The sequence below is a fragment of the Gopherus flavomarginatus genome, chromosome 2 (assembly GCF_025201925.1).
Source record: "Gopherus flavomarginatus isolate rGopFla2 chromosome 2, rGopFla2.mat.asm, whole genome shotgun sequence".
Classification (NCBI taxonomy): domain Eukaryota; kingdom Metazoa; phylum Chordata; order Testudines; family Testudinidae; genus Gopherus; species Gopherus flavomarginatus.
This window is the reverse complement of record NC_066618.1, coordinates 225256405-225275512: the sequence shown is the minus strand read 5'-3', so window position 1 is coordinate 225275512 and position 19108 is coordinate 225256405. Positions and strand designations below refer to the sequence as shown.

At 44.2% G+C, this 19108-nt stretch overlaps 1 protein-coding gene across 4 annotated transcripts in view; it reads left to right on the top strand.

The window, feature by feature from the left end:
• Window positions 1–19108, top strand: part of PRKDC (protein kinase, DNA-activated, catalytic subunit) — a 197150-nt gene that overhangs the window by 106540 nt on the left and 71502 nt on the right. For all 4 annotated transcript variants that reach the window (XR_007772788.1, XM_050941897.1, XM_050941896.1 and 1 more), the window contains exons 56-62: window positions 2468–2566; window positions 5044–5254; window positions 5884–6073; window positions 6676–6891; window positions 8265–8377; window positions 10209–10340; window positions 11466–11645. Coding sequence is in view for 3 of the 4 variants with exons in the window: in XM_050941897.1 (XP_050797854.1) it covers window positions 2468–2566; window positions 5044–5254; window positions 5884–6073; window positions 6676–6891; window positions 8265–8377; window positions 10209–10340; window positions 11466–11645 (1141 nt within the window). In the remaining variant the exon portion in view is untranslated. The remainder of the gene's footprint in view (window positions 1–2467; window positions 2567–5043; window positions 5255–5883; window positions 6074–6675; window positions 6892–8264; window positions 8378–10208; window positions 10341–11465; window positions 11646–19108) is intronic.

Genomic DNA, 19108 nt, shown 5'->3' with positions numbered 1-19108 from the left:
ATTTTCAACACCTGGGATGCAATAACCAACAAGCCAGGTGCTGAACGTCATCCATTCTGACTATGTGATAGAATTTGCATCCCTACTCCTCCAAAAAACCCTCCCTGCCTCTCTTCAGGGGCCACTCTCATTACTATGTTCTCAGACAAGAGGTAGACTCCCAATTAGAGCCAGGAGCGATAGAACACACCCTCCTCAATGCCAAAGGAGTGGGTTTTACTCGACATACTTCCTGGTACCCAAGAAGAAGAGTGGTAGCAGACCAATCCTCAGCCTCTGCCATCTCAACCACTTCATTTGCAAACCCAGGTTTCTCATGGTCACGTTGTGATCTATATAATCCCATCTCTAGAAAAGGACACCTGGTTTGATTCTTGATATGAAGGATGCCTACTTTCATGTAAATATTCATGCCACTCACAGAAGCTTCCTCAGATTCATGGTGGGCTCTGATCATTTTCAAGACAGAGTATTCCTTTCAGCATAGCTACTGTCCCCACAGTCTTTACCAAGGTATTCTTGATAAAGAGCTCACATCAGATGTTGTGGTCTCATTGCCTTCCCTTACGTCGACAACTGGCTCCTTGTTGCCAAGTCCCTCCAGGAGTCCTATGCATCAACTTCTATCATGCTGCACCTCCTCTCCTCACTGGGAGTCAGCATAAATGCTGAAAAAATCTGTACTCACTTGCACACGGTCTCTGGACTTCATCGGGGCCACCTTGAATTCTATCATTGCAAGAGTGTACTTGCCCAAGGGTAGGATCCAGACCATGCATAATATCATCATTTGCAAGACTCCACCTTCATTGCCTTCAAACGTGGCTGCAGTTGGTATATACCCCCAACTGCCATTCCAGGAACCTCATGGTGAGATTCCCACCAAAACAGTCTTCCCTGCTATTGTGGATAAATCCCCATCTGATACGTATGGCATCTCTTTTCTCCCTTCCTCACCAGACAGGACCATTATTACAGCTGGGGAGGCCACATGAACAGCCACAAAACACAAGCTACCTGGACATCCTGAGAGCCCAGAAGTTCCAAGCCGTCCTTTCTTCTGTTGCTGTGGAAGGATGCGAGTCCTTTCTTCCATTGCTGTTCACTCAGTGGAACAGCAAGATCAGGCACCCCGATATGTATCCATTACACCTCAGGGCTTGGTATTTAGATGGGCATCATCCTTAGAATGTTCATGCTTTTCAGCCATAACATAGGGACCTTCACTCAAAGAAGAAGAGGAAGTTACTCACCTGTAACTGGAAGTTCGTGGAGATGAGTGGTCCCTATCTGTATTTCACTACCCACCCTCTTTCTCCTCTGCTTTGGATTTTCTCTTATGTATGGAGAGAGGGTCTGTCTGCAGTGCTCCAGGGATTCGGGGGGGGGTGAGTGGGACTGGGGAGTGGGAGGAGAAACTATGCTTGGGGCAGGACAGGGATCTCTAGGGTTGCCAACTTTCTGACTGCAGAAAACGAAACACCCTTGCCATGCCCCTGCCATGTTCCTTCCAAGGACACACCCCTTCTGAGGCCCCACCCCTGCTCACTTCATCTCTCCCCCACCCTTGCTCGTTTTCACCAAGCCAGGTCAGGAGGTTGAGATGCAGGGGCTGGTGGGGGCTCAGCAGCTGGGGAGGGGGCTCAGGGTTGGGGCAGAGGGGTTCGGAGTGTGGGAGAGGGTGCTGGCTTGGGAGGGAGTTTGGGTGTGGGAGGGGGTTCAGGGCTGGGGTGCGGTGCAGGAGGAGGTGCAGGGTGCAGGCTCTGGCCGGGCAGCGCTTACCTGGGATGGCTCCCCAGAAGTGGCCAGCATGTCCCCACAGCTCCTAAGTGGATGGGGCTAGGGGACTCTGCGCACTGTCTCTTCCCGCAGGCACTGCCCCTGCAGCTGCCACTAGCTGTGGTTCCCAGTCAATGGGAGCTGTGGAGCCGGTGCTTGGAGCAGGGGAAAGGTGCAGAGCTCCCTGGCCGACCCTGTGCCTAGGAGCCGCAGGGACGTACCAGCTGCGTCTAGCCAGGATAAATATGGTGCTTGCCTTAGCCCTGATGTGCTGCTGACTGCTGGACTTTTTACAGCCCAGTCAACAATTGTGACGAGAGCCGCCAGGGTCCCTTTTCAACCAGGCCTTCCTGGGTAATGCTGCCTCCTCACACCCCCAGGGGGTTGGCCCAGGCCCACTGCACCTTCCTGGAGTTCCTCTGTGCCCCTTTGGGGGGGGTGCGCCCCACAGTTTGGGGACCATTGCTATAGAGCCTTGTCTCTGCGAGGGTCTTGCATGGAGTAGCTAACAAGCTTTAGTTATCTCTCTTTAAAACAAACAGCAAACGATCATTATTTTCGGGCAAAGAAAACATAGCATGTTTGAGCCAAGTGCACTGCCATCAGATTTATTTTCCCCATTTGTTCCTTTTGTTGCAAGTTGCATGAGAAAGAAATCAATAAGACTTTCTTTTGCATTTTATATCAGGGATCCAGAAAGCCAGGCAGAGGAGGAATCTCAGAAAGTGTTCAAACTAGCAAAAGAAATGCTGCTTCAGGGACTGATGGATGAAAACTCTGGACTACAGTGAGTCAACACACCGAGTGTTGTGATGGGTCAGCTGAGATGCTCAAGTCGTGAATATGGTTTTATTTTGTTTCGTACGACAGGTTTTTTTTTTAGGGGTTTTTAGGCTATTAAGATATGTTAAGTAGTAAATGTAATAGTGATACCTCGCTCAAAAATTTCACGTTTGTTTCTGGTGATGATTATCTTGTTTTTCCTTCTTAATTGGAAGACTTAGCTTTCCCTATTTCAAAGTTTCCAGTTACATTTCAGGAAGAGGCTAAGGCAATAGTATTACTATTAATCATGCTTATTATGGTAGTGCCTAATGGCCAATGAAGCATAGGGCCCCATTGTGCAAACGGTACAAACACAAAGTAGGAGATGGTCCCTGCCCTGAAGAGCTTATAGTCTAAATAGACAAGAGAGAGATACAAGGTGGGGGGAAGGGGTAGAACACGTGATAGTGCCAAAAGTCATGTTAGTTCCACAATTATTTTTGAAGAGTGTGGGTTTAGCTAGGAGGGGATATGATAAATGGAAAGAAAAGGAAAGGGAGGTGGGGGGAACAGGGCAGGGGAGATGAATATGATGGGCAGGTATGGAGTGAAGCTGAGGTGAAGAGACTGTGAGGATGTAGGGGCAGGGAGAGGTCTAGAGCAAATCAGTACAGGGAGAAAAAGTTTGAGAACATTCTGCAGTTTTGACTGGAATGTCCAGAAGTCTTTGCTTTGGCTGCTTCTGCTCCTGCCAGGTGGAGCCTCTGGCTGGCTTCTCTCTGCAGTTCTCTCCCAAAGACATATGGTGGAAAGGCAGGGAAGCACCATCTGGGTTCTAGTGCCCCCAGACTGGGCAGGGTCTTCACTTCGCATTTCTGAGACCGGGGCATGCTGGGGGAGAGATGACTCTCTGCCTGGACTACATTTTATCCCAACCCCAGTGCAGCAGTCCCAGCTTTGGCTGCTGCTGGTCTTAACCTGCTGATGCAGTATCACTAACAATGATCAATTTGACAAGTAAAGACAATATTATAAACTTTTTAAAGTACAGTAGAACTCTGTTTATCCGGTTTAATGGGTTTGGGGCAAGATCAGATAATCAAAACTCTGGATAAAACCAGGGCTGCCCAGAGAATTCCGGGGGCCTGGGGCCGTCAGCAGCAGGCGGCTCCGGTGGACCTCCCGCGCGGCGAAATGTCCAGAGCCGGCCTTGTTTGGTGGCGGGGGGCCCTTCCATTCTGGGACCTGCGGCAGGGACCCCCCGCCACTGAATTACCGCCAAAGTGGGACCTGCCGCTGAAGTGCAGCCCGCTCTTTGGCGGTAATTTGGTGGCGGGGGGCCCCCGCCGTGGGTCTTCGGGGCACTTTGGCGGCGGGTTCCGGAACGGAAAGGCCCCCCGCCGCCAAATTACCGCCGAAGACCGGGTTGCACTTCAGCGGCAGGTCCTGCTTCTGCAGTAATTTGCTGGCGGGGGGTCCTTGCGCCCCGGAGCGGAAGGACCCCCGCACTGGTGAAGACCAGGAGCGGAAGAAGCTCTGGGGCCCGGCCCCGCAAGAGTTTTCTGGGTCCCCCAGAGCAAGTGAAGGACCCCGCTCCAGGGGCCCCGAAAAACTCTCGTGGGGACCCCTGCAGAGCCCGGGGCCTGGGGCAAATTGCCCCTCTTTCCCCCCCCCCGGCCCTGGATAAAACTGGACAATGGGAAAATACAATGCTGCAGCGCCATCTAGTGGCCCCAGGAGAGATCACCTGCTTCTGGCCCAGAAGTCCTGATTGTTAAGTAAATGTAGAGAGCTGGTTAAGGGAGGGTCGGATAAACAGGGTTCTATTGTATAAAATAAACAAAAGATTAACATTTTAAGAAGTGTGCGTATCCTATTCTCTTGCACATTTAGCTGAAATAGTGAGAATTTGAAAAAATGTTAAGGACCTGGTTCAAAGCCTACTAAGTCAGTGGGAGCCCTAAATCAGTAAGTCTCTTCAGTTTATATTAGACTTAATCCTCTGTTAATATAACACAGTCTCTATGCCAACATTTAAACTTTTGCTTTATAAACCGATATAATAAACTAGGTCCATTTTTGTAAGATAGTTTCATTATTAACTTTTATAATGAAGCACGATAGGAAAAAAGGTGTGTGTATATATCTGTGTCCACAATCTCTCTTCTCTTCTATTTACATGGAAATGATTTCATAATCATAAGTAAAATTCAAATTTATGAAGTATAAAAATCCTTGTGACGTTACTCAATTTTTTAATACCATTTAGATGAAATACAGATTAGAGGTGAAGAGTGGGAAATGAGATGATTAACATAAACCAGTGTGGAATCATTGGGGTAAAGAAATTGGTGGAGTGATATAGTCCTAATCCAAATCCTTCTTATATATTTTTGCTATTCACTAGTTTTAAAAAAAGGAAGTTTTTGAGTCAAGCATTGTGTAAGGCTATAGTGTCCCATTTGTAGGTGTTCAGATATGTTTTTCCTCTCTTTACAGATTGATTGTTAGAAATTTTTGGAGTGATGAAACTAGGTTGCCTACAAATACACTCGATCGTATGTTGGCTTTATTAAATTCCTTATACTCTACCAAGATAGAAACCCAATTTTTGAGTTTAGCGACGAATTTTCTGCTTGAAATGACCAGCAAGAGCCCAGATTATTCCAGAAAAATGTTTGAGCATCCACTTTCTGAATGCAGATTTCAGGTGAATTATAATATTTGTGTAATGCTATAGAACTATGCAGCAGTGTCCTGTTATCAATGTAGCAATAACCTTAGCAAGAGTTAAATAGAGCTGAAGTAATGAAGGAGACTGTTGAATGTGTGCTGCGTGCTAGGTCAGTAACAGCTGAGGCAGTCGTGAGCTATTCAGATTCTTAGGTGTTTGATATTTATTTTGGGTGGATAACTTCACATTTTTAACGTGAGCTTTTATTTTAAAAAATCGAAGGTAAGAACTCACTTATAACTGAAGTATAATTATATATGAGATATGCTAATGTCAGAGATCCTTTTGTTAGACTATGTGTTGTGTGCTAATTAAATAAATAAAAAGGGCACCTATAGCTTGGAAAGATAACTGAATAAATAAAGAATGAAGTTGGGGGTTCAAGTGTTATCATAGCAGAATTGATACTAAATGACTGCTTCGTATTTGAACCAGGATCATGCAATGTTACTGAAATATGAACAGTTGTCACATGGTTCTATATGTTAAGGAGACCAGTCAGTACTGAATTTAAAGCGATACATTACATACTAGCCATTTTATCTCAATGATGGAAAAAAGTTTCAATTCCCTGTGCTCTTATTAAGACCTTTTTGCATGCTTAGGACTTCACTATTGATTCTAACTGGCGTTACCGAAGTACTGTTCTCACACCTATGTTTGTGGAGACTCAAGCTACCCAAAGTGCCAAGAGGAATCGGTCACAAGAAGGATCCCTTTCAACTCAGGGGTCACTAGGTGGTCAAGTGAGGGCTACCCAACAGCAGTACGAATTTACACCTACACAGAATGTCAGTAAGTACAGATCAGCATGTTCTGAAGCTCTTCTGTTCCCCAAAGGAACAATTCTTCTTTCCTTATTCCTCTTGTGTATGCTTTTTTATTTTTTTTTAAAGCAAAGGTATAAGTAAATGTAATATTTAGTGTATCATTTTTATAAAAACATCTAAACACTCTGACCAGCTGTAAATTGAAGTATGTTACTAATTTGTTCCAATTCCAAACTAGTAAGCCCTGCACACTTAGTTTCCTTTGGTCTTATTTTTTTAAGCCTCATGTCCATTTAAAAAGATTGGCCTACCAGCTGAACATTTTACTTCCTATTGATCTACTTAGGTGCAAAAATGCAGCATTCTTTAGATAATAATTGGACTCTGCTTATGAGCAACATGCCTCAAGTGACGCTTGATCAGGATTCATCTGTGAATTTGGTCCACTGGTTGGATCATTAGCTTGCCTGGGCTGGGTAATGATGGGGACTAAGATGTGAATGCTGATTTTCCCCCCATAATTGGATTATAAATATGGGAGCTGTGCCCTTTTTGGAAGGAAATTTTGTGCATGTTTTGACTTCAATGAAGTCACATACTGATATTTCATTTTTCTGCTTTTTACAGATGGGAGAAGCTCTTTTAACTGGCTAACAGGAAGCAGCATTGACACATTGGCAGAGTATATAGTCCCTTCATCCTCTGAATCATTGTCCTCATCCATGCTGTTTGTTAGCAAGCGGAGTGAGAAATCACAGAGGGCAACCTTACAACCATTGGGACCCAATTTTGGGAAGAAAAGGTTGGGTTTGCCAGGAGATGAGGTGGACAGCAAAGCTAAAGGTATCAATGCCTTATTGATGCAATGCCAATGTAATATATATATATTTTTTTTTGTTAAAGAAGAACTGACTCTGTGTGCTAGTGATGTGGGTGGAAGGACATCTTCTTTGGGATGTTGTAATGAAGGGACAATCTGGAAATTCTGCTTCCTGTCATATTTGATGTAAGGAGCATGTCAGATGTGAGTCCTTCAGTTTGAGTGGGCTACTGTACCCTACTTAATGTCTTTCATTCATTGTCCCCAGATAAATATATCAAATGTGGCTGTTCTTAATATAAGTGGTGGCTGAGTAGTGGAATTATTTAGGTGTCTACAAAATGGAATGTTGTTGGCTAAAATGATAGAGTGGGTAACAAAACCTCCATTGTCTAACACCAGCATTCCTTATTTATGTTCCTTGTTCTCTCCAAGATGACCAGAAAGCAAATGTCAGGGAAATCTATATTTCCTTGTATCTTTAGAGTTGTCTGATTGTCTCCATAAATAAACCTAGCAAGTAGTAAGCATTAAAACAGTTATTTCTTTTTCAAATAATTTGAGTAGTGCCTCAGACATTTTTCAAATGGATTCCAATTTGGCAGCAGAATTAACCACTGTTCTTCTAAATCAGTCTCTGAAAATGAGCTTTCATTTATGCACTCCACGTCTGAAAAACACTAGAATCGTTCTGGAACTGCTTAGAGGTTTTTTGTATAGTTAAAAATAAAGTGTGAGGCAGACAGCTCTGGAGTCTGACCCCTTCAACTTGGACAATGTTCCTCACGCTGCCAGGTCAAGGTACTTCAACCTTGTTCTGAAAGGAATATACTCAGAGTAAAAAGAGGTAGTCCAGTTTCCAGGCCAATCAGTCCACAGTCTTCCTGTTGAGACTGCTAGCCAGGGTGTCTGTTGCGATGATGTAAGTTGTTTATGGGCACCTGTTAACCAAGAGTTGGACTGAGATCACAGACTTATTTCATACAGGGCCCCACTGAACAGCCATTGGAATGACTCTTGTCCACTACTGTCCTGCATTGGATTTGAACCAGTGAGGCTTGAGATGGAAAACTGTCTAATCTATTACCAAATCGCTTGATCTGTCCAACTCTGTTGTTTACAGAAGCTGAAAACATGCTGAATGCTTTTCAGAACTTGGATAAAATACAATACATGGACTGAGGAGCTTATGATCTATTTATCACATAAACAATAATGACAATAGTACAATTCACTCACAAATTTTTACATACTTACAGGTCAGACATAGAATATATATGAGGAAGTGCTGATGAAAATTGGAATAAGTTAAGGTTGTCTTCAAAGGGGATAGCTATAAGGCTTGATATTCCAAAACAAGAGTGTAAATTGTTGGTGCTTACTCATTATTTATTAGGTATAGACGAACGGGCAGAAATTCTAAGGTTGCGCAGGCGTTTCTTAAAGGACCAAGAGAAACTCAGCTTGATTTATGCAAGGAAAGGTGTTGCTGAGCAGAAACGAGAAAAGGTTTGTTTGCTTCTTAATAATTAGTGGTTAAAATCTTTAAGGACTGGTAGAATGTGTTAGCTGTTTTTGAGAAGTCTGATATTTTACCTATAGAAGCATCATGTCATTAGAAAATTATGGTGTTGGGTGCCATTGGAAGAACCTAGATAGGTACTGTTACAGAGAAAGTATCTGTGATTATGTATTGCAAGTTTTATAATACGTTATTTGTGCGTGTAAAGCTGTGTGTGACTTAAACTTCTCCAGCAGGGAAAGCGCTGGGGGTATTTATTCCATTCTCCCGTATTGTGTGGGGGTTTTGGACTATGTGATTTTGTACACCACTTGTATCACTACTCCTGGGAGTGATGCTGCATGTTAAAAATGGAAGGGCTATTCTTAACTTTAAAGTCCTCAGCTGTTGTGGTATACTGTGAAACTCTAATATTACTTAAATGTTTCTTGTATGCATAGGGCATAGTTTTCCAATGTAGATGTCTTATTTAAATGCGCAACTTTAATGTGCCCTGATAATCAGAGTAATGACCACCTGCAAATCCCAATATCTTCAGTGAGAGTTGAAGGTACTCATCAACTCTGAAAATCACCCCCCCCTTTTTTTCGATGCCTAAATATGGATTTAAATTGACAATTTTTAGATAAGCATGTTGGAAAACTGGCCAGTTTCTGTACTCTGCTCAAGATCTGCAGGTACATGCAAGCCTGATAACATGTCCAGTGAGCCCTGTTCTATAATGCATCTCTGATAGAGTTCACCCTCACATACAGAATATGAAATGGCTGTTGGAATAATCTGAAATGTCACATAGCTAGTATGTGTTTTTGTACAGCACCTAGCACAAAGGGGTCCTGATCCATGATGGGCTCCTAGGCACTATGATGATAGGAATAATAATATTTTAGCCTGTGTAAAGTGTGATACTGGATTTCCTTCAGAGTTTATAGATTGCAGATTATGATGTGTCAGGTCTTGACAAAATTTTCTAAAATCATTTGTAGTAGCTGTTTGTTTAACCCATTCATGTTAGATGTGTCAAACTCACCTTTCTCACATTTTTGAGGAGACTACTAGGTTTAATGAGGGTATGTTACTAAAAATTGCAAGCACTGTTGCCTGGAAACTGATGCAGCTGGACAAAGCCTCACGTCAATATTGTCATGTCTGATGGGGCAGCAGGAGTGAATAGATAGCAGCCAAAAAAATTTCTAGTCCTTTGAGAGCTTCACCAAAGCTCTAGTTCCCCCCATGACATCTGTCTTCTAATCTTTTGAGAGAGTGATCCATTTAGGAGGAAGATGAGGGATAGAGCTGTAGAGGTGAGAAATAGGAAGCCCCAAAAGAGCAGGAAGAGGAAGGATTTGGGCAGAATAAAAGAAATTGCAGTCTCCTCCCCACGCTAGTGTGCACACTCTTCCAAGGTGCAGAAATGCAATTCCAGGTGGTCCAAATAGCAGTAGCAATATATATGTAACTTTTTTGCAGAGGATAGGGAGGAAGCAAACCCCAAGACCCTTTTACTGTTAATCCTCCCTCCTGCCCCTTTGCCAAAGCCCATCAGTATTTTCACTTGCATAAAAGGAAAAAGGCAGAGCAATCTGGAGAGAAAAGTAAATGCTTATGTACATGAGAGAGTTTCACCTGTTTAGTTTAAGATGTAATATAAAACTGATTAGTTAAACTGGTGCAAAAGGCTGTTTGGACAGTCCTATTTCATTTCAAAGCAGGTTTATTTCTGCTTAGCTTAAATTAATTAGGAATAAGTTTAAGCCAAAATGAAACTTTTGTTTCTACGTGTAATCAAGGCTGCTTTTTTGCTGGCAATTGTTGCAGGAGATAAAATCTGAGCTGAAGATGAAGCATGATGCTCAGGTCACACTGTACAGGAGTTACCGACAAGGAGACCTTCCTGATATCCAGATTGAATACAGCAGCTTAATCACTCCTCTGCAGGGTGTGGCACAGGTCTGTCTTCTGTTCACAAGTCACTAGCCAAGTGTTCCAAATCTGTTCTCAGCCAGACAAATTGAGTATGTGACAGCCAAGCTTTTTTCAAAATGATTAGTGATTTGGGGTACCTCAGTTGTGGGGTAACCAACTTTAAACATCTTAAAGGAGCCAGGTTTTCAGCTGGTGGGTTCAATACTTTCTGAAAATCAGGCATCTTTAAAGTGTCTTAATTTGCGGAACCAAAAATGAAGAAAAAGAGGTAGCTGGCCTTTTACTCTATAAATAGCAGCAGCTGTGGACTGGACTCCTCATCACTTTTGATAGGCCCTCATAGCATCTTTGGCCACCCTAGCCCTCTCCCTCCCTATCGCAGTACCATAGTGAGGAATAAGGGTACATAAGTCAGGCTTCATGAACAGTTTGCCTAAACTCCGGTCCCACTAAAGATCAGGGTGGGTTTAGACTCTGCTACGCTTGCGAATATCTACTCCCGTTTAATAAATGTGTGTGAATCTGGGCTGATATGTTCATTTCTATCTCTTTGCTCCATCCTCACACATCGATGGCTTCCTATTCTGTCTTTGAGTCAGCTGATCCCTTGTCCTGTCTCTCATGTCTTTGGGAGGGTGTTGGCTGTCTGTGCCCAAGCAGCAAGGTTTTTAGGGCAGATTGGGAAGGACACCTGGAAGGAGTTACTACCTCTCCTAGTCCTTTCAAGTGGCCTGGCTGGGTGGGTGGGATGTGAAGAATAGGATACATTCTGAGCCCTCAGTCCCTCCTATAGACACTTGTATGCACACTCACTGAACAGGTTTCAGAGAAAACACCTTATTTCATATAGTAAAAATACAGGGTCACACTTCACAAATGTTTTGAGTGAGACATTTAAAAGATGCTGTATAAGGTAGATCTTCCTCAAAATATCTAATATGGTGGCTGTAATTAGGTGAAGAAAACCAGTGATCCCCTCCCACTGGCCCCTCAGATCCTTTCAAAGGACTTGACACTTCAAATTTGGTCCACTTTGTCTGGAATTCACCATACTTGGCATACAGTGAAGTCCTTCTTTCTAGCACTCTGAGCTGAAATCAGTTACATTGCCTTAGTCACTTGTACTATGGCCTTACTGGTAATTTACAGAGAGATCCACCGTTGGCCAAGCAGCTCTTCAGCAGTTTGTTTACTGGAATTTTGAAAGAAATGAACAAATTTAAGAATCCTTCTGAGAAAAACTGCATCACCCAGGAGCTGCTGCAAAACTTCAACCGCTTCCTGAGCACGACAGTGTCTTACTTCCCACCATTCGTAGCCTGCATCCAGGTAAAACTTCCTGTGTGGTATGTTGTCTTTGTTTACCCTAACACTGATGAACTATGGTGTCTCAACTAATTCCGGTAAGTGCATTTTAATCCTATTAGAGGATTAAGCCAAAGAAGGAGGTGGAATGTAAATGGAGGCAAACAGTGAATGAAGATGGTAAAATAACTGTTCTGTAAAAGTGAGAATGATGTGACATAGCAAATCCTTCCTACAGTTTTGTGTTTCATGTGTGTTAAACAATAGATACCAAATATGTGACTTAGGCCAGAATGCCTTAAGGCAGCATTTCCCAAAATGTTGAAAGCTAAGTCCCCATTCAGGAAGATGAAACCAGTTGCTCTGTAGCACCACCACCTGTTAACTAAAGACCTATCCATTTTAATGTAAACGTCTTCTTCACCCTGCCTGGCTAGTTTCTCACATGTACGCCAGAGGGGATATACTGGGAAGTGCTGGTATAGATCTTCATAATGCTGTTCTTCCTTTCCTTTCTTACCTAATTTGATGAACTGTTGAGAATAATAGTGATGACATTAAAGTATCATCACTTGGCAATTTGAAGTAGCACCTATTGAGGTAAATAGGGTAACTCACACCTCAGAGCTACTGTTTCAGGCTATCTGCAAATTCAGGCATGCATTGCTATATCTGGTACATTGAGGTCACATTTTTTTCTGCAACCACAACAGAGAAATATTTGTTTTTAAATAAAAGTTCAGAGAATAATTGATAAGTTTGGGCATCCCAGCTAATCTTTAATATTCACTCAGGGGCACGCACTTCACATTTTCGGAAATGCTGCATTAAATACTTACAGGTGTAAGGCTCACAAACACTGATAGCTTATGTTTTTTTCCAGCAACTCTTATTCATTGCTTGGCAATGTCTTCAGTTTATTCCCTTACAATAATTACCAATGTACTTTCACTAGTGATGCAGACAACTTTCTGCTGAAGGGAAAGTTTTTCCCATTGAGGCTGATCCTCGAGCCTTTCTCGTCTGCTTCCTCTTTGATATGTTTCCATATCACCAACACACAATTTTTAATAGCATGTCTACTCCAGTTTTACCTTATTTTTCAAAGATTCTAGTAAAATTTATGGTTATCCAAGTAATCACAGTAATAATTAAACACTTCTCATATACTAACCTCACTATAGTTAACATCTCTTCTCATTTGAGTTAATTTTGATCAATCTATTCGTAACTTATAAAACTCTGAAGTCATTACACAATAACATTCCTTTAGAATGGCCACTAGTTTAGCTTCAACTTTCTTGCACAGAAATTTGAAAAACCTAATCTGTGGCAGCAGGTGTCATACTTATTACAGTGAAATGCTGCTGTTCTGCAAATCATATCTAGAGTCAAGCCAGTTTTCTAAACTGTGATAACCTCACTTTCTCGCACTTAATATTTGCACATATGAAAAATTACAGCTTCCTGTTTACTTTCCTCTCTGCAGCTGCATATAAAGTTGAATGCTTTGGGAATTATTCTGTGCTTTCCAGGCCAGCATCTGACTATGGCTTTCTATTCATCATGTATTCCCTCTTGGTTCTCTTTTTTTTTTTTTTTTTTTGCTGGTTCCCAAGCTCAGTATTTTATTGTTACTTGCATTGAACTGTGCTCTCTGCCTGTTAGCCTCTATCAATATCATTGTTGTATTTTGGCTGCTCACGGTATGAAATTACAGAAAATTATGGAAAAATAAAAGTAAGATGAAAACACACAACTAAATGGTGAAATTCTGCTTCTGCTGTTACTTTTTCACGTTTTTAAACTTAATAAAAAGCACAGGAATGGAGCCCAGAGAAGTCACCTGGTATTTTCACCAGCGGCTGCATAAATGGGGGGTTGGAAGTGAAAACAATTTAAAATTATTTGTGAGAATAATTAATTTTTTTTAGATGTCTGGTTTGAAATAGTTACGTTTCCTTACACCAACAGGTTCTAAGCCTTGCCTTGGCTTCATCTCCTATCCCAAGACCCCTTCCTGACAAAAATTGGGTAGGAAACGTGATATTGTTCTTCAGGAATGTGGGTGCTCCACTTTAGGTGTCTTGATGCCCTGTGCTTGTAATGAGCGATTTGTGGTAGCAGTGCCAGGTTGTGCCATGCAGGCGCCGTAGCCATCTTGTGCCTCTCCGAGCAATTACAGAGCAGTCTGCAGCCAACCGTCCTCCAGTTGCTTCTCTACCACATTTGGCTTGAATAGTTGGAGCGATCAGCAGCTCCCTCTCCTACTTTAGGAAAAAAATTATAGTAGATAATTCATAGGGTAGTATTAGCTTCCCTTTCCCTTTGCCCTACTCTAATTTCTTTAATTTCATCAAAAAAAATTTTTTTCCCCTTCTACCTCTCCTGTCTCTCCAACAAGTGTACAGCTTTAGCCTCAAACAGGGTTTATCCCTGTTTTTTCTCTAAGAGACCAACTCAGGCATGCCAGGATCACCTGGTTTTAGATGCTGCTTAACTTGTACTCTCTCCATACTGGTCTCTGACGGCCACACTTAGGCCACACTGCCTTGGCGAGACACACATTACTCAAAAGCGTTCACATTGCAGAAAACTGACAGCGAGGACAAGAAAAGCCAGGGATCTCCAACTGAAGCTCCTCATGATGGAGAAATCCCTCAGGCCAGCCTCTGACCACAAGTCCAGGTCGCATCCTGGTCATCAATCGCCAGTGGCAGCCTCTGATAGGGGCTCTGCTTCAACAGCGGCTGTCAAAGAGCCTGCTCCTAGAAAGGCTACAGAAAAGCACTCGCATTGAGAGTCGATCAAAAGAAAGCAATTTCCTGCTGAAGGACCTGCCCAGGGACCGATGGCATGGAGAGTTTCTGATGAGCTAAAGACCCTATGGAGGTTCACGTACTAAAGTGAAACCTTCCCACTCAGCAGCCACAGACTCAAAGAAGATCTTGGCACCTAGCTGCCATGACTAGCATCGTTTGAGGCCTGAGGAAGTACCCGGTCACTACAACGAGGAGATGTCAGAGTCTCTCCTCGGTCATGTGGCTGCCTGCGCATATGTAGTCTGGCATACCAGGCTGAGGCTCAGGCCTCTGCAGACATGGCTCTCTTCGACATACCGCCTGGGACGCGACAGCCTGAACCTAGTGGTCATGGTGCCACAGCAGGTGCTAAAGTCACTCCAGGGGTGGCTCGATGCTCAAATAGTCTGCGAAGGAGTCCACTTCAATAGCTCTCAACTCTCCTTGTCTCTAATTACAGATGCATTAGCTCTCAGCTGGGGAGCACATTTCAGAGAACTCCAAACGCAGGGCCTCTCATCACAGGACAAGCCCCCTCTCCATATCAGTATCAAGGAGCTGAGAGCTGTGTGTATCACGTGCCAGACCTTTCAGACTCAACTGCAAGGCCAATATGTGGCAGTCATGATGGACAACACCACTGCAATGTTTTACATCAACAAACAGGGTGGAGCCCGTTCCTTTCCCCTCTGTCAGGAGGCTCTCAGACTCTGGCAATATACAAAAACCTGTAGGAGAACACTTCAACCTTCCTGGCCACATTATAGTAGACCTTAAGGTGGCCATCCAGCAGCAAAAAAACTTCAGGACCAGACTTCAAAGAGAAACTGCTGAGCTTCAGTTCATCTGCAAATTTGACACCATCAGCTCAGGATTGAACAAAGACTGTGAATGGCTTGCCAACTACAGAACCAGTTTCTCCTCCCTTGGTTTTCACACCTCAGCCGCTAGAACAGGGCCTCATCCTCCCTGATTGAACTAACCTCATTATCTCTAGCTTGCTTGCATATATATACCTGCCCCAGGAAATTTCCACTACATGCATCTGACGAAGTGGGTATTCACTCACGAAAGCTCATGCTCCAAAATGTCTGTTAGTCTATAAGGTGCCACAGGATTCTTTGCTGCTCTCTCAGATTCTGGGAATTCTGTATAGCCCACTCCATTCACCTGGAAGCATCATATCTGCCAAGAGTCCAAAACGTACTGGTGGACCACCTCAGCAGGTCCTTCCTCAACCATGAGTGGTCCATCCGGCTAGATGTCATTCACTCCATCTTCCAGAGGTGGGGGTTTCCCCAGGTCGACTTGTTTGCCACCCGGAGCAACAGGAAGTGCCCAGTGTTTTGCTCTTTCCAGAAAAGCAGCCTGAGCTCAATCATGGACACGTTCCTGCTACCCTGGGGAGGCCATGTGCTTTACGCTTCCCCGCTACTTCTCTCATGCACAAGGTCCTACTTAGGGTTTTCAGGGAGGGGGTGGAGGTAATTTATGGTGGTGCCAGTGTGGCCTCAGCAACACTGCTACACCACGCTTCTGGATCTGTCAGTGGACATGCCAGTCATGTTGCTGCTCCTCCCTAACCTGATCACTGAGATCCACAGTTGTCTTCACGAACCAAACCTCCAGCCCCTCCACCTCATGGCCTGGAAGCTTCAGTGCTGAACCTCATGGAACTGCTGTGCTCACAGCTGGGGAGCTCGGCAGCAGAAAGCTCTCCACGAGGGCCACATATCTGGTGAAGTGCTGCTGGTGTGGCCAGTGTCATACGCCCCCACTTCAGGCTACGGTACCTCTTATTCTGGAGTACCTCCTGCACCTGAAACAGCAAGACCTGGCAGGTCATCCATAAAGGTACACCTAGCAGCTATCTCAGCTTTCCACCCTGGAGTCTGGGTGGAATCTGCATTTTCGCCAACCCTATGGTTGGCCGGTTTTTCAAGAGCCTGGACTGGCTGCATCCCCAGATTAGACAGCCTGCTCTTGCATGGAACTTTAATTTGGTCCTCTCCAAATGAATGGTACTCCCATTCGAGTCACTGGTGAATTGATCCCTCCTCTACCTGTTGTGGAAGGTAGCCTTCCTAGTGGCTATTACATCAGCAAGAGGAGTCTCTGAACTGAAGGCCCTTACCTCCGACCCACCGTATACAGTTTTCCACAAAGACAAGGTGCAGCTAAGACCTCATCCAGCTTTTCTACCTAAAGTGGTGTTTCATTTCCATACCAGCAAAGACATATTCCTGCATGTTTTTTATCCAAAACTGCATACCAATAACCGTGAGCATAGGCTGCACTCCTTGGATATTTTGCGAGTGTTGGCCTTCTGTATCGAACACACCAAGCCATTCAGGAAATTGAACCAGCTGTTTGTTGTGGTAACGGACTGGATGAAAGGACTACTGGTCTCATCTCAAAGAACATTTTCCTGGATCACGTCCTGTAGCCAAGATACTAGCTCCAGCTCTTACAGCACACTCCACAAGGACACAAGCCTCATTGGCAGAATTCCTGGCCCAGGTCCTAATCCAAAAAGTTTTCAGGGCAGCAGCTTGGTCCTCAGTGCATACGTTCACCTCTCATTATGCCATCATCCAGCATGCCAGAGATGATGCAGTCTTCAGCAGAGCGGTGCTCCAGTCTGAGATTCTTATAACTCGACTTCACTGCCACGGTAAAGCTTGGAAGTCATCTAATTGGAATTGATATGAGCAATCACTTGAAAAAACTGGTACTCATCTTCTTGTAACCGTCGTTCTTCTAAATGTGTTGCTCATATCCATTCCAAATTCATCCACCTTCCCCTCTGTTGGAGTATTCAGCAAGAAGAAACTGAGGAGGCGCCGAGTCGTCAGGGGTCATATATTGAGCGCCATGAAGGCACCACTTCAGGGGGCTCCACTGCCGACCCGACGGGTGCTGCTAGGGGAAAAACTTGCCAACGATTGTGCACATGCCACATGCCCGCCTAATTAGAATCTGTATTAGCAACACATCTCGAAGAACAGCAGTTACAAGAAGGTGAGTAACAGTTTTTTACTGAACAGTCAGAGACTAAGCACAAGATATATATCCATAAGTGGAAACGATTCTGCACCTGGTGCCAAGAAAAACAGATTGTACCACAGTCGTCTTCTCTACCCAGGATCCTCAGCTAATTATTCGGACTTAAAAAATCAGGACTATCCACAAGCTCCATCAGAAAAAGCTTGGCTGCTATTACCTCCTTCCACAAGGTGGGCGGGGTCACTGTTTGCTCACCCAACGATTAAATGCTTCCTTAAAGGCATTGAAAACACTTTTCCCACACTAAGAAACCCTACACTCATTTGGGACTTCAACCTTGTTCTACGCAGATTCACAGGAAAACTGTTTGTACCCCTTGTCACTTGTTCTTTGTTGCCCTTATCCATGAAGGTGGCCTTCCTCATTGCCATCACGTCCTAGTGGAACACCCACGTTATACAGTATTCTTTAAAGATAAAGTAATCCTGCAACCACATCCAAAGTTCATACACAAGCTTGCCTCCCCTTTTCGTTTAAATCAATCCATTTACTTACCTGTATTTTTTCCAAAGCCACATGTGGATGGAAGGGAGGCCTCACTCCACTGGATGCTCACAGAGCATTAACTTTCTACACTGAAAGAACAAAAACATTTAGAAAATCACCTAGACTACTCGTTTCCATAACAGAACGCTCGATGGTTCAAACCATTTCAAAACAGAGACTATCCAAATGGATATCTGGATGTATCCATTTGTGCTACCAAAACAACCTACAAACCTACACTGGAGATGGCGCACACAGCATCAGAGCGCTGGTGGCATCTCTGGCCCATCACTGACATTTTCAAAGCAGCTACCTGGGCATCAGCCCATACTTTCACTAAACACTATGCTTTAGTACAACAGTCAGCATCAGATGCTCACTTTGGACTTGTGGTGTTATCCGCTGTCAATAGACCAACTCCAAAGCCCCTCCCCTCCACAGAGGGGTGCTGCTCAACAGTCACCTAAAGGGGAGCACCCTCAGAGGCATTCATCAAAGAAGGAGGGAGGGTTAATTACCTTGTGCAGTAACTGAAGATCTTCTAGATGGGTGTCCCTGTGCATGCTCCACTACCCTCCCTCCTCCCCTCTACTTTGGAGTTTTAGGCCGATTCTCTGAGGCAGAGAAAGAACAGAGGGACAGTTGGCTGTGCTCTGCTATGTAAACGCTCGATGTGGTGCGAGATGACTACAGTGCATGCCTAACCAGGCACTGCTACCACAAATCTCTGATTACAAGCACAGAGCATCAAGACACCTAAAGTGGAGCACCCACAGGGACAGCCATCTCGAAGAACCTCAGATATGCACATGGAGTAATGACCTATTTCTATTGCGCAGCTTCTCTCCTCATTGGCTAATGCCCCTCACCAGTGGAGTTTGGAGGTGGAATATTGTTGCTGGAGACTCCAGGACTAAGCTCCAGGTTTTTTGCCTCTGGCAGTGGAACAATTTGGTGATTCAGATTCTCCTGACCATTTTGTTTTTAAAAGTGTGTGTGTGTGTGGTTGCAACGTATCTTCCTCCTCCCCGGATCAGGTAATAGCTGCATGTTCATGTCTGCCCCCTGGATCTGCCTCTGTAGGCATAGCACTTCCCTGCTAGACTCCTCTGCCCTCAGTCAGGCATGGCAGAG